Raw genomic sequence first — 23,869 nt, 5'->3', positions numbered from 1 at the left:
TCTGAACAGATGAGTCTTGAGCCTTTTTCGGAAAATGGCAAATGACTCTGCTGTCCTGACATTAGTCGGGAGTTCGTTCCACCACTGAGGCGCCAGAACAGAGAAGAGTCTGGACTTTGCTGAGCGACATTTGTTTGATTTCAGCGATGGTGGTACCAGCCGGCCAGCTGAAGTAGAGGAGCGAAGTGCTCGCTTCGGGGCATGAGGTTTGACCAGTGTTTGAAGGTAGATGGGTCCTGTTCCATTGATGGCCCTGAAGGCCAGTGTCATCGTCTTAAATTGGATGCGTGCTGCAACAGGGAGCCAGTGGAGGTCACGGAGGAGGGGGGTCCCATGGGAGAATTTGGGTAGATTGAAGATAAGGCGTGCTACAGCGTTCTGGATACGCTGCAATGGTTTAATCGCAGAGGTCGGGAGTCCGGCCAGGAGAGAGTTGCAGTAGTCAAGGCGGGAGATGACCAGTGCTTGGACCAAGAGTTACGTTGCATCCTTTGTGAGGAAGGTCCGAATCCTGCGGATATTGTAGAGGGCAAATCTGCAGGATCGGGCCACAGCAGTGATGTTGGGGGTGCAGGATAGTTGGTCATCGAGGATTACACCCAGGTTCCTCGCAGTTGACGACGGCAATACTGCGATGCCCTCGACTGTGACCGACAGGTCCATGCGAGGGCAGTCTTTCCCTGGGATGAAGAGGAGTTCGGTTTTATTCAGGTTAAGCTTGAGGTGATGTGCAGTTGTCCAGACAGAGATGTCAGCCAGACAGTCCGAGATGCGAGTTGCAATGTGAGTGTCAGAGGACGGGGGAAAAGAGAGGAACAGCTGGGTGTCATCTGCGTAGCAATGATAGGAGAATCCATGCAATGTGATAACAGAACCTAGTGATCTGGTGTATAGTGGGAACAGAAGCGGTCCTAATACTGAGCCTTGAGGGACACCCGTGTCCAGAGAACAGGGTTTGGACATAGAGCCATTCCATGTGACCTGAAAGGTGCGATTTGTCAGGTATGATGTAAACCAGGTGAGAGCAGAGTCAGTTATGCCAAGTTCAGCCAGAGTGGAGAGGAGGATTTGGTGGTTGACTGTGTCGAATGCAGCAGATAGGTCGAGGAGAATGAGAACGGAGGAGTTGGATGAGGCTCTGGCGTCTCGCAGGGACTCGGTCACTGTGAGGAGGGCCGTCTCAGTGTAGTGAGCAGTCCTGAATCCTGATCGATTAGGGTTGTTCTGCGAGAGATAGGATGACAGTTGGTTGTAGGCGGCACGTTCCAAGGTTTTAGAGAGGAATGAAAGAAGAGATACAGGTCTGTAGCTTTGGATGTCAGTAGCGTCTAGGGTGGGTTTTTTAAGGAGAGGCTTCATGGTAGCTGTCTTAAAATCCGCTGGAATGACACCTGAGGTGAGGGAGGAGTTGATCAGGGTGGTGAGGAATGACAAGATGTCGTGTGAGATGTCCTGGAGAAGAGAGGAGGGAATCGGGTCGAGGGAGCTGGTGGGACCGGTTAGATGTAACAAGTGCGTGAACGTCTTCAGAGGTGAGGGGGGTAAAGCTGGTAAGACCATCCGAGTTGAGAGTTGGGGGAGATGTCTTCTGGGAGGGAATAGGCGTGAATGAGGAGCTGATGTCATTTACTTTCTTGGTAAAGTAAGTTGCAAAGTAATCGGCAGTAAGGGAGGAAGGGGGGGGGGGGGGGGGTAGGAGGAGTGAGGAGGGAGGAGAACATGGAGAAGAGTTTCCTGGGGTTGGAGGCAGAAGAGTTGATCTTTGCCAGGTAGAAGGCAGATTTAGCTGCCGAAACAGTTGAGGTGAAGTCAGAGAGGAGGTGGTGGTAGTGAGCAAGGTCCTCGTGCTGACCACATGTTTGAGAACATTAGAAGGGCCTTCATGCAACACCAAAGCCTTGAGAAAATGGCTTCAGTCCCCCAAAGGTTCACGTTACCAAAGACACTAGATCCTCATGGAAGTCACCGGAACCCCCCAAGGAATTATCTTTCTTTTCCCTGTTTCTTACGTCTCTCTTAACATCACACACACAGACACACACACAGACACACACAGACGCACATAGATACTTACACTTAGTCCCAATCTCACTTTTATTTGTCAATTTTAGTCTTCTAACATACACAGTCTATACCTCCCTCTCTCTCTCTCTCTCTCTCTCTCTCTGTGTGTGTGTGTGTGTGTGTGTGTGTGTGTCTGTGTTTGACAGTGTTGTGTTGAGAACAGAGCGAGGGGAGGTTGCCCTCTATCATCCACGGATGGCAGCAATTTCTCTAAAAATGTAAATGAAATACATAAAAACATACTTAAGAATAATGAATATACCATTAATATACCTCAGCCGACCTAAGTAAAGTCTATGTGCAGTAGACTCTTTAGTGGAAGAAATGAAAATGATCTGACATGAGTGAAAAAATATTCATCATAAAACTTCATATTACATTGGAATGTTAATAAAACTTGACATTATTATCAAATACATCGTATCAACCTGAAACATGTCCCGATGATACCGTGGTGTTTAAAAGCACCACACGTAGAGCTGTGAAGTGTTTCTGATAATAACGTGAAAGCAAATTGATTCGTCCTCTTCCTATCAGCGACTCTGGACGTGATCCAAGGGAAGGATTGAGCAAAGAGTCCTTCTGGATTGTTTAAATCCGTCAAGTCATTGTCGATTCACCCTTCCCTCTAGCCCATTACCCATCTGCTCCAACACACACTCACACACACGCACACACACACGCACACACACACACCCACACACACACACACATTGTCTGAGAATGAGAAACTCACCTGTGTGCGTACGTGCGTTGCAAGGAGACACCAATTGGTCATTAACTAATGCACAGTGGGAGAGCGTGTCCGCCGCTGCCGGCTTGGCCGAGGTCAGAGGTCACTGACGCAAAAGCACACAAGTCCCTTGCAGGGCCGACTCTGCCTCATCCATCTCTGTCAGAGTCTCAGCCAAAACCACACACACACACACACGAACATAAATGCATAGAGACGCATGTGTAGGTGTCCTCAGGTGCACACAAACATACACTCTTAGACATGCATAGCCTATTTTACACACACACACACACACACACACACACACACACACACACACACACACACACACAGATGGAGTAACCGCGATGCATCTGGTGTCACTTTCACATGAATTTTGTTTGCACTCATGGGACAAATGGGACACAGAATAGTGGTCCATCAGAACAATGTACTTGAACCAGTGGTGCATTTGTATTTTCAATATCATAGACAAGCTGCTTTGTCATAGCCTATAGTGTATGGAGCTAGAACAGTCTCATAATTCATAAATGCACACAGAAATTCATAAATGCACAAAAAAGATTTACAAATGTATTTGGGGATTTGTATATACATGTGACTCAAAACACAAATACATTTTCAATGCACACACAAATATGTTTCATTTCATATGTAAGTAAAACATATTCACATATAAAAAACAAGATTCATAAACATATTTCCAATGCACACACAAATCTAAAAAAAAATCACAAATACATGAATGTTAAAGTATTTGCAATCTTCATCAAATACGCATTTGGGGCTTGTTACATTCATATATGAACTGTTGGACCTGTATTTACAAAGTGCTTTTAATTTGTAAACCTCCCTGCATTTGTGTGTGAAACTTTTGAGACTCCCCTGACGTGACTCCGATCCACAAATGCGTTTTTTCTAAGAGGAGGTTGTCTGTAGCCAATCAGATGTCTCCCTCCTTTACAGCCAATCACGTGAGTGCGTTGCGTTGGAGGGATATGGGTGCTAGAGCCAGAATCGACCTTATTTCTGGAGATAATTTCCCTTCTTCCTGTGCTCCCTGTCTTTATGCTGTATAGATTAGGTGTACAGTTATATAAATATCTATTTTTCTTTTATAAAGAAGCATTTTATGGAAGTAATTTATTCCCTCATTCTGGGGAAGATGAACCGGTGCGGGCGGAGTTGTGTTTTAGACTTTTGGGGGAGACACTCACGTGATTGGCTGTAAAGGAGGGAGATATCTGATTGGCTACAGACAACCTCCTCTTAGAAAAAACGCATTTGTGGATCGGAGTCACGTCAGGGGAGTCTCAAAAGTTTCACACACAAATGCAGGGAGGTTTACAAATTAAAAGCACTTTGTAAATACAGGTCCAACAGTTCATATATGAATGTAACAAGCCCCAAATGCGTATTTGATGAAGATTGCAAATACTTTAACATTCATGTATTTGTGATTTTTTTTTAGATTTGTGTGTGCATTGGAAATATGTTTATGAATCTTGTTTTTTATATGTGAATATTTTTTACTTACATATGAAATGAAACATATTTGTGTGTGCATTGAAAATGTATTTGTGTTTTGAGTCACATGTATATACAAATCCCCAAATACATTTGTAAATCTTTTTTGTGCATTTATGAATTTCTGTGTGCATTTATGAATTATGAGACTGTTCTAGCTCCATAATAGTGCGTTTGCTCACTAACTGAACCGAACTGGACCGCTACACTCCTCACATGCACGCGATCTGCTGATCATTGCAGCAAGATACTAAAGTTTAAGCACTACAAACGCAACATTCCTGCAAATCCTACACTTTTACCCAATTAATAACGGTTGTAAAGTTGAATTTAGCCAATTTGTGTCTTTAGGGGAATTTCTTCAGCATTTTCATGTTTGATATTTATTTTCTTCCAGTTGTGTGTGGCCGTGACTTATGGCATAATTTGCTCTAACTGTCATCTAGAGAGCATCTATAGGCAGGAAATTGGCTTGTATTTGCCTCTAATGGCTCTTCAGGGAATATCGCTATTTATCCCGCTATAGGTCAGCACTTACCAGTGAGAGGAGAAATATAGTACGCAGTTAAAAAGCCGAATGTAAGCTGTCGTTGAAAGAGAGGGGAACGAGTGTCGAGGAGGGGGAAAGGGAGAAAGAGAGAGATGAAGAGAGAAGAAGTGTGTGGGTGGAAAGTTTGGTTCCTGGCCATTGACTCTTTCCAACGTTACAACACCAGGGCCATCGGTGATTGATCTCTTCACTAGCCTCCCACCCTTCTCTCTCCCTCGGCGACTGCCCTCCACTCCTTCGTCTCTTGCCGATTCACTCGCTCACTTTCATCGCCTCCCTCTGCAAACGTTTTCACACAATTTATCTCTATACTTCTTCCTCCCTCCCTTCTTCTTTTCCCACACTCCTCCTCCTTTGTTATACTTCCTTTCTCGTTTCAATCCCGGGGGTTACTCCTCTTGTCTCCTTCCATCTTCACCTCTTTTCTTCCTGATCCTTCCTCCCTTCATCCTCCTACCGCCCTGAATGTTTCATTCTTTCATCCTCTCTTCCTCCATCCATCCTCTTCCTCCTCCTCTTCATTCTGCTTTCCTGATTCCATTCCATCTCATCTCATCAGCATTAAGAGTCTCCTCGTGGTGTCCTGATGTCAGTGAATCAGAAAGGGATGAAACAATATTGTAGCAGTCTGTGGTCCCCCACAGGTCTAGATAGTAGCTCACATTAGTCCAGAGACCAGACCAGACCAGACTATGTGGATGAACCAGAGACTGTCTGTGGTCCAAACAACAGGGTCTCTGCTGTATTTATATCTAGATGACCTTATTTGGAGTGTTGATGGAGCAGCTACAATGAAAGTAAACAAGCAACATAAAAGTTGTTTGCTTGTCGTCTTGAAGACATACCTAACAAAGCATGACTGAACTTTTACAAATATTTCAGCATCATTTTATCCACCTGTATCCACTACACCACGTGATTTACTACACCAGCTGTAGTAAACTAGCCCACGTGGGTCTTTCTAGATCCAGTGAATCCAGCTTTGTGGAATTCACAGAGCACGTCTGGATGATGTCATGAACCCAGACAGGACAGTCTTTGGTTTCCTGGTGTATCTGGGACTTCAACATGTACAAAGCAGCAATAGTGGAGATTTCAGCCATGATTGGTTTGTGTCTACAAACTCATATTGGGGGCTTTCAGTCCCATGTCATCTCCTCCCTCGTTTCCACCTTGATTTCCTTCCTCTGCCTTTCTCTCTGTCTCTTGTTCCACCCTTGTTCATCCAAAACTTTACTCTCTCCCTCGCTGTCTCTTTGTCCTTCCGCCCTCCCCCTCAGGTGATATTGGGTCCTGGCCTGGATCCACACTGGGTGGGTGGGGTCTCCCAGCTGATCGTTACTGTAATTAACATCAGTGAAGAAGGGTCCTGGGATAATGAAAACCTCCGACTCGCTCAGCTCTCCATCTCTGCAGTGTTCTGTCACAACACAAGCTTGTTAAAGTAAAGATATAACACTGGAGCACTACTCGTTTACCTTAATGGCTAGAAAACTGTAGCAGCTGTGATCCAGCAGCACCAGCCACCAGCTTCTGAAAGTATACAACACTACCAGTGAACGGGACATCCAGCTGCTGGCTAAAATCCTACCTCGCTTCATCCCATGTGGTATTTTGAACATGTGAATGTCAGCTGATAGAAGGCTTTAGTGAAGTAAATTGTCAAATGTTAACTATTATAACTATTATATTTTATAACTAATAGTAAGCCTGTATGTACAGGCCCAGATCCCATGTGTGGTTGACTGCTTTGGTAATCCATCCTTCCGTCTATTTACTCTTCCCATTCTAACATGCATGAGTATCTAGTACAAACCATTTTAAATCCTGTGAATAGAAACAAATATGAATCATTAAAGTATTTTTTTGGTGAAGATAAAACATCTATAAACTAGACAGGAAATAAGGCAATAGGAAAAATAAGATGTCCGACAAAAATCCAGGGTCGTTCTCAAACTGCCGACGTTGCAATCACATGCTCAGTGTCTTTAATCACAGACCACAGGCTTAAAAAAAAGTTTCTTTCAACTATGACCATGAAGGCTTCTTAACCTTGACCAAGTAGGAGTTGTGTGTAAACCACTGAGGTGGCGGTTTCTGGGAGGCACTGATGCCGTCTTGCCATTGGGATGTTGGAGAAAGGCGACTAACGACGTGTTTAGTGTTTAGTTTGGACGTCTTGTTGGCACGGTTACCGTGTGTTGTAGTGCTGAATGGTTTCACTTTGGTGCCTCACACATTTTGTGTCCTCTTTGTGTCCCTTAGTTTCTCACATATGCTCTCTGTCGTCCTTGTTTTCTGTCTGATTTAGGCTGATTTTTTGTTCCCTTCTGATCCAGGTTTACTTGTCTCACTCCTCCTCTTCCCGACATTCCTTTTCCTTCTTCTCCCTCTTGGTCTCCACATCTCTGTTTGCCTTTTACAAACCCAACCAGCCCCAAGCACATCTTTCTTTGACTTTTTCTAAAGTGTCGTCTCCTTTCTTGATTCATGCCGACACTCTTTGTCTCCCCCTTCTCATCCCATTCTCAGTCTTGTTCTTTATCCCTGTTCCTTATCTTCCTCTCAGTATAAACTCTCTTCCACTTCTGAGACAGCAGCTTTAGAACACAGACACTGAACGTTCGACCATTGCTCTTGTGATTGATCCACAACGTCTCACTTTCCCTGATGTGTACATGTGTGTAGCCATGCGATGATATAAACATTTCATGTTACAATACGCTTCACAATATTATACCGATAACCATTAAAATGTGCCTAAAACTTTTAAAATGGCACTTTAAGAAGATGATGTTTCTCTAGTATTCTACAGTTGTGGTATTGGGTCAGCTTTTATCTACAATCTTTAAGTTTGTTTGTTCAAGGACTCAAGTGGTCTAATGACTGTTTCTGACACCAACATTCAACACAATGAAACATATTAGAAAGGATAATGGCATGCATGACTATCTTGGCATCAACAGAGAGAACGTTTCTATCTTTTTCCAAATTTGCAAAGTGGAATAAACCATGTTTTTTAATCACGTGTTTTTACGATGTAACTCTATTACTGAGGTTAATTTGAGTTAATTTGGGGACCATTGCAGCCCCTGGATGACATTTTATCACGTTAGGCACCAACTTGGCGACCTTGAATTATGAAGCTAACTTTGTTAAAAACTTAACACCAGAATCCAGATGGATCCAGATCCAGTAAGGTTGCTGCTCTGCTGCTTGTGTTCACCAGATCCACCTGTTGCTCCTCCGCAGTCCAAATATGGTCGCTTCCTTCACTAGCTGCAAAATAACTCAAGCCAAAATGCCGAACTCGAGAGTTCACAAACCAGTGTGTGATATCACCATGACTACATCCACTTCTTATAACAGCAGGATATGTAGCTGCTGTTCTTTGCTTACTTCCCCTCGTCTGTCACAAGGTTGGCAACACTGTGCACAGTAAATGTCATTTTGTTTCATTCTTATTGATTTCATTTCAACCAACAACATGTCAAAGGCTGGTAAACTTTCATCATGAATGACTTTTGATTTATACGCTGAAGTTGAACCTCAGATAGAGAGAGAGAGAGAGAGAGAGAGAGAGAGAGAGAGAGAGAGAGAGAGAGAGAGAGAGAGAGAGAATGACCTGATCAAACGTGAAAGAGAGAGAAGCAGGTTGTTTTGAAGGCGTCCCGCCCCTTCTCTCTCTCCATCCTATGAAGAATGAGGCTGCTGGCAGTTTGGAGATGATTGATGGCCCTTGTAAATATGGCCATTACCATATAGGCTCTCCTCGCCTTTACGCCCATTATTCATTGTCAACTGGGGCCACCGTGAGCCCCTAATTTTATGCAATTTAGCGGTGCACTTAATGTGAATGGTGAAATATGAAAATATGAGAGCACACACAGAGTAAGTCCACATGGTGTTTGAGCTTTAGAGATGAGTGGGAATCCAAAAAAAAAATCACGTCACTGCGATAACAATCTACATACTTTTTCTCATTTCAACACAGGACATGTTATTGCTTTTGTGGCTGCCGTCGAGCATTTGGATGTAATAAATGCTGGGAGATGAAATACTAGCAGTTGTAAAATCCATATGTCCACGGATTAATAGCTTCGGGCTCTCATGCTAGTGGTGAGAAAGACAATATTAGAGTCAGTGGGGAGTAACAAGCTTATTAACTCCGGAGAAAGCCGAGAAGAGTTGCTGGGGCCAGTGTGCAGAAGCATGGCATGTTAAGTAGCAGCGACCGAGCAGGAATGTGGCCACAGTGCTGCATTCGATAAGAGAATTATACTGAGGTGACCTTTGAGCACCGGCTGAGGAAGCAACAAGGAAGATGCAAGCTTGAAGTCGATTTTAGGCGCAGAATGTGAGAATGCAATACACTGCAAGTTGCATGTAGGCCCTTGTGTTACGACCGAGCAGGAAGAGTTCACTATTCACTGCACAAACAGCATGCAACTGTGCTGCCGCTCCAATGCTTGGCCTCGAGGAGTAATTACTTGAAAGATTCTGAAAAAAAACAAAGAAAGCTGTGCTTTGTTTCCACCTGTCAGGCAGCACAAAGCACAATCTGTCAGCCGCTTGATTGGGAGTTATGTGTTCCAACATGTCTATTCATTTTTCCTTGATGGCTTGAGAATGGAAGGAAACAGCCTCCGCAGTGTTCACGTTGGCACCTGAGGTTGTTTAAGTCTTCTGATGTGCATAGTTTTAGTCAAAATGTTGTCTTTTGATTTCTCTCATTGTTAGTTTTTCAAAGGGGAAACACTTGTTTTGTCCTGCATTTAACATTTTCAGTAACTAAGAACCATTTTGACCTCAAAATGAACACAAATGACAGCCCACTGAAAGTAACGTTGACTTCGCCAACTCACCAGCTTGTACCTTGTGCTGTGAATTCCTGTGTGCGTCCTGGATTTTTTGTAGTTTGTCCCAGCTGTTTTATTGCCTCTCTTTGTCGGAATCCCAGTGGATGAATTAAGTCTACAAATCTGTTTCTTCCATGAACCGCTAACACCAGGACTTTACTGGCAGAGACAGAACTTTAGTAATGCTTATTATTAACAGCTGTACAGTAGGGATGGCATCGGGATATTTTGGGTGTTTTAGGAGCTACTGTGTGTGGTTACACAGATGCATGCCGGTCGTTGAATATAAGCCTCCTTGTATTGTTCATGGAGAAATGGTGAATCAAGGACACTGGAGTGCACGAGCAGTCAGAAGTAGTAAAGCCCACATGCTAACGTTAGCATGTTTGAAAGAGTGTGTTACACTGATAGAAGCTCCAATACAATAAATAGGTTATACCAATACTAGACATGGAAAATATGTCATATATATAATATATTTCATGTCACCATTATCAATATATGCTTAAAACTCAACCACTTAACATTTATTAGCACAAAACAAATATTTTGATTTCATCACAGATAGGACGTGTCTTGTTTTTAGTGAACATCCTTTTTTAGTAAGAATGAATACATTTTAAATAAATGCAACATTGTGCAAGTTTTTTAATGTCCTGTATTTTTAAATCAGGCTGTATTTTTCACTCCTCTACCATGATCGTGAACGAGACAGCTTTCTGATCCGTGATCCAATCCTGTATCCTCCCATCTCTAACTGATAAACTGAAGTTATACCAATAACTGAAGTATGGAATTGGGACATGCGGCTAATGGATCGTTTCTAACATAGTTTCTTACTCTGAACCATCGTTACCTCCTCAACTCAACCAGCAGCTCTGTTTGTTGAGATTCATTCGGGGAGCCCTGATGCACCATGCTGCCAATTGTCCCCAATGAAGTTTTCAAGCTTCAACGCTGCCAAACGCTGAAACAGTTAGTGAACTACAATGGCCATAATTCATCAGCGCTGCGTCAGTGAATGTAGCACATCTGTTCTCCCCGGAGTCTGACTGCTTTGGCGCTGACACAGACCTAACGGAGAGCTTTTCAAGTGACGTCTCGACAAACAGATGGAAGTATAATAATCAGCTATTGTTGCAGCGCCATCAGCGTCAAGTGGGCTGACAAGCTCTGGTGCATGGGAATCACCGGGATCACTAAATTAAACAACAAGAAGTTATCGTCAGCGTGTACCGGTGCCGCTGACGTGATGCGACGACCTGTACGAAGCATGTAGAGGCAGAATTTACTCCCAATCTTCCTGCTGTGCTGATTAGATGTGCATCTTTGGGATGGGGAAGACATGAGGGAGAGAACGAGGGTGATATGGGAAGAAATAAGAGGTTCTGCACAGCCAGATAAATCTGCTCGGGACACTTCAGGGACGTATTTGTTGTTGGTCTCCTCCTGGCTCTCCCCTCAAAATCAGGTTGTTTTTTTTGCTGCCGATACCCACTGCCAATCATCAATGTGCTGTATCAGTTGAACCAGATCGTCTGTTGTATTGTTTCGTTATATTCTCTAAAAATAACGCTCACAATGAGTTCATCGTGGTGAATCGGTATAATCATAAATTTCATCAGGAGTGAATTATGCAATATGTTAATTAGTAACTTTGTCCTCGGGACCCTCTGCAATAAAAAGACATAACATTACCTTATAATGATGGCCTCGCTTTAGTAGATATTGTGTTTTATTGACCAAACTCCTTAAAAAATGTGCGAATAATCAATCAACTTACTATAAAATACTGTATGGAGCCATCCACCCCCCGACCTCGACACCCTTTCTTTGCTACCTCCTTCACTGGTGCTGAGCGTTGGCACACAAATCGTGCTCATCCAGCACGGAAGTAAGTCCTTGTGATACTGCATCCGTAAATACTCAGAGTATACTTGAGAGGAAAGTAGAGAGATGGATGAACAGAGGGAAGGAGACACAAATGTGTCCAATAATGTGTGATGACAGACAGACATAGTCCTTGGCAGACCGTCTCCGCTTCCTCAGCCAAGCCAATTCTGTTGGAGGTGTCACACACACACACACACTCAAAATTGGAGTGTGTCACAGGGATGAAAATAACACCAGCTCCTGTCCAGTTGTCGTCAGCCATGAAGAATCGTGCAGCCGGAGGGTTCAGGGTGACTTTAATGGTTGAAATTCTTAATAAATCAAATTAATCTTCTCTTCATTAAGGTCACTCTTTAATTGGCATTGAATGTCTGTGGGATTATACGGACAAATCCTCCTCATGCATAAACACACACACACATGCTCTTGTTATAGGATAGGGTGTACTCTGATACCAAATCTTTTGTCTTTTGACTAACACTCCGATGTTCCCTGAATGCCTTCTGATGTCACAGTGTGATCGCAACCACAGAATGCACAAATTAGTTTCAGTCCCGTCGTTTCATTCCATTTCAGAGGTTGTTCCATGCTGCCCACAATCCAACTGTAGGGGAAACTCTGCGTTATTGTAATTTTGGATGAAATCTTGTGAACGTAAAAATATAAATTGTAGCTCCAATCCCAAAATGTCAATATAAGCCTTTGGCGCCCCATTCTGGGTTCTGGCTTCGCCTTAACTCTGGATCAATGCCTTTCCTCCATGAAGCCCCTCTGAATGATGTATGTATGATTCACAGCTGCATAGAGCCCAAACCTGTCAGGGATTAAAGCTATTCAGTGTGTCAGAGCTGCTGTTTAAAGAAGCAATCCACTGATTTCACACATCACCTGCGGAGTACTATTCATACGTTACATTCACATGTTTGCATTGACATTGGAGTTGCAGGATTATTTTAGTTTCTAATATTCTCTACTGTATATTTTTGCCAAATACGTATAAAGCATCATGTTCATGTAGTAGTATTCTGAAAGCACCTTTATTCCACTGGTTTTCTTAGGGTGTTGTTCTTTCAAGACTTCAAACTAAATTCTCCATTATGTTTATGTTTAGGCAACAAAACCACAAGGTTAGGTTTTGTAAAAGGTCACGGTCTGGGTTCAAAATAAGGCTCTTACTTTTGGTGCACGAATACCGGTCTCCTGGGTCAAAGTCCTGTGTTGGACCCAACCATCCACTCCGTACTCCTCCAAAAACAAATGTACGTTCACTCAAAACTTTATTTTCAAATAATTCAGTTTCCTAAAATGGGAACATTATGGCTGCATGCCAACAAGTACACTGCTGCAACTCCCTCCACCACCCCAACCTCCTTTTACATGAATAGCTGTGTGTGTGTGTGTGTGTGTGTGTGTGTATTATTGCTATACCTATGGTTGCGAAGAAATCATTCATACGAAAGTGTTAATCCCTGAAGCAAGTGTCTCAGACTCAAACATAGCAGGCCATAGCAAGTATGGGATGGTGCGATACAAGTTTCAAATCAGGTTGGACTTCTCCAGGCATCGTTATCGTCAGAGTCCCGCAGATGGTAATATTTGCACCATCTAAGGTTGAACCAATAGCCACAGAGACTGCTGGAGCCGTTGCTTGTCACTGGGGGAAAGCTCGGCATATCCCAACATCTGCTGGCTAGATGGACTTTAACATGAACTCCTAATCCCCAGAGGATGATTCCCGATTATTCTAATGAGCCGTGAACCTTTTGTTTGGCATCACAGTCAAACTAAATTCTTCCTTGATCAACACTTTGGTCAACTGTATTTCAAAATACATCATTTTTTTTACATAATCATGGTCCCCAGTGGATCGATTCCAGGTTCTTTGATGTGCCTTCATTTTGTAGAAGGGACATCAGAATAGGTTTGGTGTTGACATTGAGGACAGAATGTGAGCTGCGTGTTGAGGACAAAGCATGTCACGTTCAAAGTCTCGTTTGATAAACTGTCTGGGAATAAGGTGAACTATTGTAAAGCTCCAACCCAAAGACATAAAGATGTATTCACTGTCAGAAAGTGTTTAAAGACTTTTATCCTCAGGGTTTTTCCTGGTTCAGAATGAGATCCTGATCCTGATCATGTGCACACATGTACTATGGTGGAGTGCCTTCAACTGGCTCAAGTAAAATAATGATTTGATTCAATAAAATGACCAGGATAGTCAGTGGTGTAAAAGTCAGTTTTTAACCATTAAAGGTTTTTTGGTGGATCTTTTCCTTATCCAGTGCAAAGTGTCATAAATTGGACAGATTTAAAAGCCCTTTGAGGCAAATTAGTGGTATCGTGCTACATAAATAAAACTGTACTGAATCTGAATCCTGGATATTAAATATTCATTCCATTTCATGTGTGTTTATGTTCCATGTAGTGGTAATATTTGTTCTACTGAACAGATTTTAAAACCAATTTGTTTCTGCTGGCAAAATATTATTTAAACTATGATAGATCTCCTGTTTGGGATATAAAAATAATATGTAAAATAATAGTAAGAGACGTTTTAATTTGAAAAGGCTTTTCTTTTCTATAGTGATTTGTTTTCCTTTGCTGTGCTGGCGAGATGTTTAGTCGGAGGCGGGCGCTCGGATTTCTGTATGCAGGAAAAACCCTGATTATAAAATGATTCATATTATAGGTTTCAGCCTTATTCCACACACATTAACTAAGGCACTGTGTGGTCGTGTTCATGTGTCTGTGTGTGTGTGTGTGTGTGTGTGTGTGTGTGTGTGTGTGTGTGTGTGTGTGTGTGTGTGTGTGAGTTTATGCACATTTAAACCATTGGTTTAACTAACATACTGCCTCAGGTATGACTCAAGGCAGTTTCTCCCTCTTTTAGCCTCTGCTTGGGCTGATGAAGCTGTGTGTGTGTGCGTGTGTGTGTGTGTGTGTGTGTGTGTGTGTGTGTGTGTGTGTGTGTGTGTGTTAGCCCGGTGAAGGTTCTCTACATGCACCAGTGGTCCTGCATGTCCGAGCAGCGTGTCTTGGATCACAGCATCGTTACCAAACAGGGAGGCGGAGTCACGCTAAAGGTCACCATCAGCCTCCTCTGTGCTGCGTTCGCTGCTCGGCTCTGAGTGGCGGCAGATGTGTTCAGCAGCACACGGCCTCATGTGAGGCTTAATTTCAGATTAACACTCAGGATATTACAGATTACTACACTCCGCGTTTGACCTTCTGTGTCTGGTCAACTAGCGGTGAACGGATGAGCGCTTATCTTTGCAGTGGTTACAGCTTCTCAATCTCGCTGCAGACGCCAGGACCAATGAGAAGCCTTCAAACATGTTGCGTCAGAACGAAGGGGAGGATTACGCTCCATCATTATCTTTGACTAATTCACAGACATCGAGGATTAACTCCACAACTCAACTTGATTCTCGCAGAAAGAGCCGTTAGCTTTGTACGATGAAAAATAGATTTAACATTTTGAACTGTAATGATTGCTGTGAGAAGGGGATTTAGTACGATCGATTCTTATTAATCGCAAAGCAAACAACGGATTTAAGAAAAATATTGGAAGATTGATTTAGTGAAATATATCTTTTAAAGGGGTTTTACACGTCAAGGTCAATTTACCCTTCGTGGGAAGTAGCCTGTGAAGGTATGATGTCCGCTGGAGGAACTTCTGAGCGTCAGCTTGAAAGACCTGGGCTTTGTCTGAAATCACCGAGCACTCACTATAGAAGGACTTCTCCATGTTGTAGTGCTGTCCAAATGCTTACACCCTATATAGTGGACTCAAAGCATCCCAAAATGCACCTTGGAAGGTTGTGTAGAACCATGGTCACTAACCTAGCATTATCTACGGATGTTTTTCATTCATATAGTCCTCTATAGAGATCCCCCTGTATAGTGAGTAGGGAGGATGGTGGGCATTTAGCAGACAGACAGGGTCTACTTAAGGTGTCAGGATGCTTCAAACTGAGCCTTTGTTGAAATGTCTCCCAACTTGTGAAATCCCCTCTCCCCACACCTTTCACATTTTACAATTGTTTGTCAGACTGTTTCAACTCTGACAAGCAGACTTCACACGGCGGCCGGCTGGGTCTCTGCGGCGGAGACAGTATGACTGTTAAAAAGCATCCAATTCAGAGCATCTCACCACACTGTCCCAGCATGCCTTCCAACCCTCCATTGGCACGCGATGTGTTCAGAAAACGGATGATTAGGACTAGGCATGGAAGAATATTAACATTTCATGTCACCATTATTCATGATGTTATCCTGATTATTGATTAACAAAAGGGCACTTAAACATACTGGAATAACATTTTGTTAAGAAACAAATATTTTTATTGAGTCACAGATAAAACATTTTTTTAGTGCACATTCTTTCATACTGAAAATCTATCAAATGATCTTAAATACCATTATAATGAATCATATGGCTCCCTGCTTAAATGAGGGATGAATCAGGCTCTATTTTTCTTGTGAGCTAGACAGATTCACTCATGATGAGAGTTACAATTATCCTGTTAAAGGAAATTCACCTCAATCAACCTACAATGATTGATTTTCATTAACTGTAATTGGCATCATTACTAGTCTTTAAAAAATCCCACTCCCAAAAGTACAATATTTTAGTGAATACTTTCACTAATATATTTTATATTTAATTCAGATTTGGTTTTCCTCTATTTTACATTTTTTTTCTTTCAGTTTGAACTTTTGTATGTTCCCCCTCTACCTGACTCTGTTGAGCCCTCTTTTACTATGGAAGCCCATTTGAGGAACCTTTCAAGGGCCTTTAAATGAAAGCAAACTTAATCGCAAATATCAGTTTTCCATGTTTTTCAGAGGAAATGCATCTATTTGTATCGTGTAAATATTGGGATAGACCCCTTTTGCAGGGCTTCTTTCTGTCTGTCTCTCTTTCTGTCTCACACCCCTGCTGTCAACTGAGGGCCAACTGCCAGCCACCCCCGTACTTCTCTGTCCTCATCCATATTTCATGCATCTCATTAAAACTTGATTGTGAAAACCCTTCAGCATTCTGACATTCCTTCTGATCCACTATTTAGTCTCCCTCAGCACTTGTGTGGGTGAAAGGGGCCCGATCATTGTGTGTGTGGTCTGAGAACAGAAACACACACACACACACACATGCAAACACCAGGTTTGAGGAAGACGCCAACTTACCTGCAGTTGTTCTTGTTTGTTACTTGGTTAACATGCAGGAAATAGAGCCTCTGCTCAGCAGCCCATTGTCCTGATCTATGGTCTTCTGACTGAAACCTGTTCACTCTCAACTGTAGCTTTTTGAATCACACACCCCACTATCCCACCCTATCCACACTAAATCAGGATCCGCCTTCCTCCTTGTTCCACAACCTTCCAGCCAGTTTCAGAAAGCAGCAGTTTCCCGTAATCCTGCTGACAAAACAAAGGCTTGCGTCTTTGAAGTGCTCACCCCATTGTAAAGTGTTGAGCAGCTGCTTCAGGCGCCCACTCACACACACACTCACACACACACACACACACACACGCACATAATGTCTCCACATAATGCAAAAATGTCCCGCTCGTTTCACTTGCTTCTTTTTCGGCGGCTCCCATCAATCCTGCTGAAGGCCACGGACACACACCTGCAAGCACACACACACGCACACACATTCACTGTTTGACTATTTCCCAGTGTAAATATCAGGACCTGCCACTTGTCTAGTCAACGTGCATGCTCCCGGGTCGGGCCGCGCATTAATATATACGTGCAGTGACAAGCGCGTGTGTTACCTGGATGCTAATGTGTGTTTAACCCTGTGTTTGCTCTGCAGAGCCCCAGCTGAAGGGCATCGTCACGCGGCTCTACTGCAGACACGGCTTCTACCTCCAGATGCTGCCGGATGGCACCATGGAAGGCACAAAGGACGAAAGCAGCTCCTTCTGTAAGTCAATAAGCAGACGGCTGTGTTCGATGAGGGTTTTTCCTGCTGAAAACGAGGCGGAGGTGGTTCCATCCCGATCATGTGTGTCGTGGCACATGATTACATAATTGAAAATGACGTACGAAATGAATTACACGGATAGTCGGTCGTGTCTTTATTTCTTTCCCCCTTAAAGGTTTTGTGGAGCTTTTCTTTATCCGATGGCGAGGATCCAGGGACACGGGGTGTCGGATTTTAAAGCCCTCTGAGGCAGATTTGTGACATTTGGCTCTATAATTAAATTAAATTGAATTTCAGGATATCAAAGGTTCATTTCCACTTATTTGGTTGTGTTCCATGTTGCGGTAACATTTGTTCTGTGTAGCAACGTGATTAAGCTCCGTTTGAGACTGAGAACATGACCGAGAATACTAAAACGTATTGTAGCTTAAAAAAAATTGAATCTGCTGGCAAAATCTGATTTACACAAAGGCAGCTCTCTTGTTTGTGAAGCATTTACAAAGGATTTGAAGATAATAAACAATATACACATTCGTTTTACTCATTTTTATGATTTGATTCTCTCAGTAGTATATGTGGCAGTCACCTTCTCAAAGGGAGACAATCAACAGATATATTTTAGTTTTTGTATTTGAGAAACTGACGAAAGACTAGCTAAAAAAAAACATACTTTATTTCCTTCCATTCCACCAGTGAACAGACATGATGGTCGTTGTAGTTCAGACTCATGGAGCCACTTTCACTAACGCAGACTGACATTTCCTACAGCATCTATCGTCACCAGCTGGATATATAAAACTATATTAAAACATGGAACTGCAGGGGAAACAGAGGAGTTTGGTGCTGGCTCCAGCTGGTCCAACCAAAAACAGAACAATCTTTTCTTTCTCTTCGCCAGTTTTAGCAGCGCCTTTCCCACGGCACTGTACTGATCACCGTCCACCGCCTGCCACAGAACGCCACCGTCGTTACAAATAACAGAAATCCACCGAATGCAAATAGTTTTCCACGAAAACACCTCCGTCAGAGTTTTGGAGGCGGAGTCTCCATGCAGGAAAAACCCTCGAGTGTATTTCATCGCTCTTCTTCTATGCCTTTATCTCAACACCTGGATGCCATACCCTAATCTGTTGTCATGGTTTCCATACTGCACCCATAAAGAACCAGAATCCTCTTAAGAATCAAGACTTGAAGTTCTGCCCATTAGCACACTAGTCTCCAGATGTAAACCAACACAACTTCCATGGAGACACACAGCTCACTTGGCTCGTCACCGCGGTGATTACTGACCAATCACCTTCCCTGGCCTCCCTCCAACCCTCCCACAGAGATCAATATTGTATTAGAGGATATCCCTGATGTGGCAAAAAACGTCTATTTTTTTCTGTCAAAACACCAGTTTGGATGGAAAACATGAAGCTTGCACTATTTCGGATTTACAGTCTTCAGAGAGGAGAAAAAAAAATAAGTCGTAGTTTCCTCTGTAAAATTGACATTTCAGCATTTCAACAAGATGTCAGAATACCTCGCTGTTACCAAGTGTGAATAACCCGAATTTAACCTTGGGACATCCATGGTGAGGTTTTCCCTTTGGCGTTTGTCCCGGACAGAAACTGTAACTATTTTTATGTGACTACACGCTGCCAGGATGGCGTTTGCTGATTGGAAACTTTCAGTCGTGTTTGTGCAAAGTGTTCATTTAGATTTGGGGCGTGTAAGATAGAGACGGCTCTGTGAAAGGCAGGATTTTGGACTAATCATCCCTTTCCCCGTTTCGGGGAAACGAGCGAGTCCTCAAACAGCTGTATGGTTTAATTAGGCCGTCGACACCTCCAGACGGCTCCGCGATAACTGATTAGATTTGCTCTCACCTCTCCCTCTTATGTAACGGCACACCGAACACCGAGGCAAACAATCCCGCACTGTGACATTAAACATCTTCCAATCTGAAATATGCATCCCGTAATATCGCAGGTTGAGTAGCAGCGGGTCACCCTGCACAGTGTTTGTGTGGGTTTCACTTCTGCTTCTAACAACTATAAATCCATCAATCCCAGGATGTGGGTTCATGCCTCCCTGGGCTCTTTACATTATCAAGGTGTCAGAGTTGTTGGCAAGCAACTCCCATAAAACTCTTTATCGCACCTTTTTTTTATTTTTCATATCCAAGTCCAGTTATTTATTCATTCATGCAGGAACGGTTCCGTGATTGACATGATTGTAACTGAGTATCAATCAGCAGCACAATCATCTACCTGACTGCGTAGAATATTGAAAGCGCAGAAAGAGCTGTGTGAGCATGTCCTGTAACACGCTGCCAGGCTTATCTGCAGGACTCTCCCCGGGAGCACACACTTCTCACTATAATGCAAGCTGGCCTGGAACCGGACGGCTTTACATTTCACTCCATTTCAATTTCCTTTCTCTCGCTCTCTCTTTTTTGATTAACAGCCCAGAGAAATCGTGTCGTGTCCAAACTGGATGAACAAAGTGTGAGCTTCACTCATCTGTTCGACGCTTGCGTCCGCCGCTGGGTGCGAATTTGATTAAACGCATTAAGGAATATGCACCTTGTAAGCAAAATATCAGCTTAAATGTAGGTGTGGAAACTAGACTGTGACACGGGACGCAATAAAACGGGCCCTTATGTCATAACAGTTAATATCCTGCTTTATGGTGTACCCATATAACGTTATAATTCAATAACTTCACACAGTGAACTTGGGGCTTTTAGGCCCTGCAGGTCTCGGGTGGCAGATGTCCATTCTCGAGAGTCTGGCAATCTTTTGTCTCATCATGTGACATGAATAGTTTAGGATTGGGCATTTTGACAGGTTGGTGCTGGGTGCCCTACGGCGAGCGCCATGGCTCCAGGCCGGTGGCTTATACACCCCAGAACACACACACCGTAGTGACGCAGCATCAAATAAAGCGGAGCGTCTGCATTCATGGGGGTATTGAAAATTAGACCACTGGGTATTGTTTTAGTAGTTCCAGCCATTATTTCTCTTAAATAAGACTAAAACGTTTAGCATATCATAACATCGTAGCACCAAGCTCTTTGTACTGTTTATCAGTGAACATTGGTGGTTGGTTTAGATGGAATATGGATGAAGCAGTAATTAGGAAAACTGTGTGCGTGCACTCTTACGGCCAAAGGTCAAAGTTGTCCTGGGATGTTTCCAGTTGCACCTTATATGCACATAGTGTTTCCATTATGTGGTAGCTCATAAGACTAGACAGCTGCTTGTATTTGTCTACATTTTGCACGTAAATATTCAGAATTGTACTTTGTATAATACGGCCATCGTGCAGCTCCCGAGTCCTGCTCTGACACTGGGACGGACAGTGGAAGTCTTCTTCTGCTTTGATCTACAACATGTAAAACCAAATCAAATCCCGAGGCATGCAACATGTAACCTTCCTCTCCCCTTCATCTCCTCAAAATGTGTGCATGCACGTTTGTGCAGTAATTACCGGTGTGCACCCCGCTGCGGTGTCTGCCGACAAGACGAAAGAAAAGCCAAATCAGCAACAAATGGGATAAATAATTAACTGTCATATCTGAGAATTGAGATTCTAATGAAAACACACATTTTCATCCATAGGCAGTCCTTTTGTGACTCAACTAGCAAACATAAAAATTGTCCAAAGGACAATCTCACCCAGATTCGCCCCCCTGGCCTCCTCCTCCTTCTCCATCACCCTCCGACCCCGCTGTCACGACACCAAACTGATGACCTGCAGGGAGCAGCAGAGAGACACGGGGACAGGACACCTCTTTGACCCCTTCTGTCACCTCTCTTCCTGGGCTGCCGAGCTTTACAGCAGCTGCCTTCACCTCCTGGTTCTCCTGGAGCCTGTTGGGAAGGCCAAACTTTAAAGGGGAAGGTTTATGTATGGACAGAAGTTCCAAGGAAGCCTTGAGGGGATGTAGTAGAACAAAAAGAGTGATTCATGTATGGTCTTGCAATACTTTTATCATTTTTTCTTTGGTTGCCTAGATCCCTCAGGGCTTCCATAACTAGGCGATAGAGGAAGTTGTCACAGAGCTGGATTGTATATTAAAGCAAAAAGCGACAAAAGGAAGGAAACAGAGAATCGGAGGATCAGAGGAACAGAAGGAGGACACGGTGGAATACGCCAGAGAAAACTGAGCCAGCAAGACAAGACGGGCTGGCAGAGGAAGAGAGAGGAGGGGAGAAACGTGAGGATGACGGGGAGAAAAGGGAAAGGGGGGGGCAGTAGGAGCAGCTGGCACACTGCTGATGGCTCCTCAATCACTGTGTCTCCCCCCTCTGGTGGGAGGTCAGAGGAGCTGCCACCCCCCCTCCCCCCGCCCTGCTCATCTCTCCTTTTATGTTCTTGGCTCTTCCCAGCGGTTATGTAATAGAGGAATGAAGGCCGGACAGACGAGTGCGTTGAGGGAGCTGAAACGTGTTATCGGCAAAGAATGTGAGACTCAGTTACGCGTAGATCTTTAATGCGGTTTCCTAACTTCTAAGCAGCCAAAGGTTTCCATTCATCCCAGTCCTTTGTAGCTTTCAAAGAGCTAACATGTATGTGGATGTCAGTGTAGAAGCAAAGCGACTGAAGTAAACCCACCCTCGACACCTCTCCACAGTAAGTTTCGGGCTGTATAGAACATAGATTAGATGTTAACATCACAGTTGGACATTGTGGTGGCAGAAAAACAGAGGATATCCTCAGAGGTCCGAATGTGTTGTTGGCAGAATAGGAATGCAAAAAAGGATGATCTTCATTTTTATAGAATAATATTTATGGTTGCAAGTCATTACGCACTCCGACTGGACGGAATTCTCATTTCCTATCAACGGCAAAATCAATTATGTAGTGTAAAACAATAAATTAGTAGCAGGAGGCCACAACGCTGCATCCTCAGTCGGTTACTTCATAATGGCAAACACCAGTGATCAAACTTAGTGACATAAGCATGTTAGCAGGAGAAGCAACGAGTTAAGATAGGAGACAAGTGAAGACAAGACATCCCAGCTGAAATATCCTGAGATCTTCATCACTCTCACATCAAATGATGATGGCAGAAAGAACAACCAATTTTGCAGCAAAAAAATATATTGCTTCAATCAACTAAAAAAAGTGTCTGCTTTTCTGTTTTTACATTATATTTGTGGTAAACAAATGACTCTATGAGACGCATGGGATTAAACCCACAAAGTGTAATGTTTTAACGTTATTGGAGTATATTTACAAATCATGCCATAAGTTTTCAATTGTGGCTAAGAAGGGCTGCTTGATTAAGGCAAACATCATAATCACGATTATTTTGGTAAATATTGAGATCCGAGTTAATTTACATGATTATTTATTGACGATAGGGAACATCATGCATTTAGTCAAAAAAGTTCTGTGGATTTTGAAGTTAAGTTGTGGTGCGTAGGAAATACGCCCGGCAAGGGCCAGCCAGTACAAATAAAGCAATATGCTTCATACAAGCATTTCCATGTACGATGATTATTTAAAATGTTATTTCATACTACCATGAAGAATGGAAGATTGGCTCGGGGAACATCTGAAAAAGCTTAACAACAGCTTATGACCCGTCATTTTTTTCATTATGTCAAACCCTTAGAATTACAACATGGAAACTTGGTTTCAAACATTAAATATTCATGACTGGATAAAGAATAATCAAAGCTGATTGTTTGGAGGAAATAGCTTTACTTATTATTTAGGAAGGAAGAGTTTTGAGCGTTAGTGCTTGAGACGCACATAAACCAACAACCCATGGTTGGATGGGAAGCTCACATGTTGATGTCAACGTGAGATGTGCGTGTGTGTGTGTGTGTGTGTGTGTGTGTGTGTGTGTATGATACAATATGGGGGGAATCAAACAGACTTCACACAGAGTGACAACAAACAGGAGTTTGGAGGGTTCTGTCACCAAACACACAGAAACAGAAACACACAGAAAAGGAAACGGATATCAAAAGAGCTGAAGCAAGATTAAAAAATACACTAAAGAAAGCTCCGAGAGAATAAAGGCACAGAAGAAGCGATGAGGGATGGAGCTGCTGGTGTGATTTGGTCTCTTTCCGAATCCTGTTATTTGGCGAGAGGGAGAGAATGAGACTGAGACAGACGAGGGAAGAAGAGGAAAAGGGAGGACCGAGGTTACAGAGAGAGATGAAAGCTATTGACTCTGAGTGTGTACATCAGAGAGCCATAAAGAAAAGCTTGATTTATCCACTGTAATTACCATCTCCCACTGTCAGGGGGAAATTGTACTTATCTCTTTCTCTGCTCTGGAGCAACACTGCTCTTC

The 23,869-nt window shown here is 43.2% G+C and overlaps 2 protein-coding genes across 2 annotated transcripts in view; both read left to right on the top strand.

Annotated features, from left to right (window-relative positions):
• LOC311008599 (uncharacterized protein) overlaps positions 1-23,869 on the top strand; it is a 132,927-nt gene that overhangs the window by 90 nt on the left and 108,968 nt on the right. The window lies entirely within an intron of this gene.
• The window catches only part of fgf11a (fibroblast growth factor 11a), an 89,943-nt gene that overhangs the window by 28,736 nt on the left and 37,338 nt on the right, over positions 1-23,869 (top strand). The window contains exon 2 of the mRNA XM_084002320.1: positions 17,455-17,565. Within this exon, the coding sequence (XP_083858446.1) occupies positions 17,455-17,565 (111 nt within the window). The remainder of the gene's footprint in view (positions 1-17,454; positions 17,566-23,869) is intronic.

Source organism: Eutrigla gurnardus (assembly GCF_963514095.1).
Source record: "Eutrigla gurnardus genome assembly, chromosome: 23".
NCBI classification, from domain to species: domain Eukaryota; kingdom Metazoa; phylum Chordata; class Actinopteri; order Perciformes; family Triglidae; genus Eutrigla; species Eutrigla gurnardus.
Note: the sequence above shows the minus strand (reverse complement) of the source record. Positions and strands in the feature narration are given on the sequence as shown.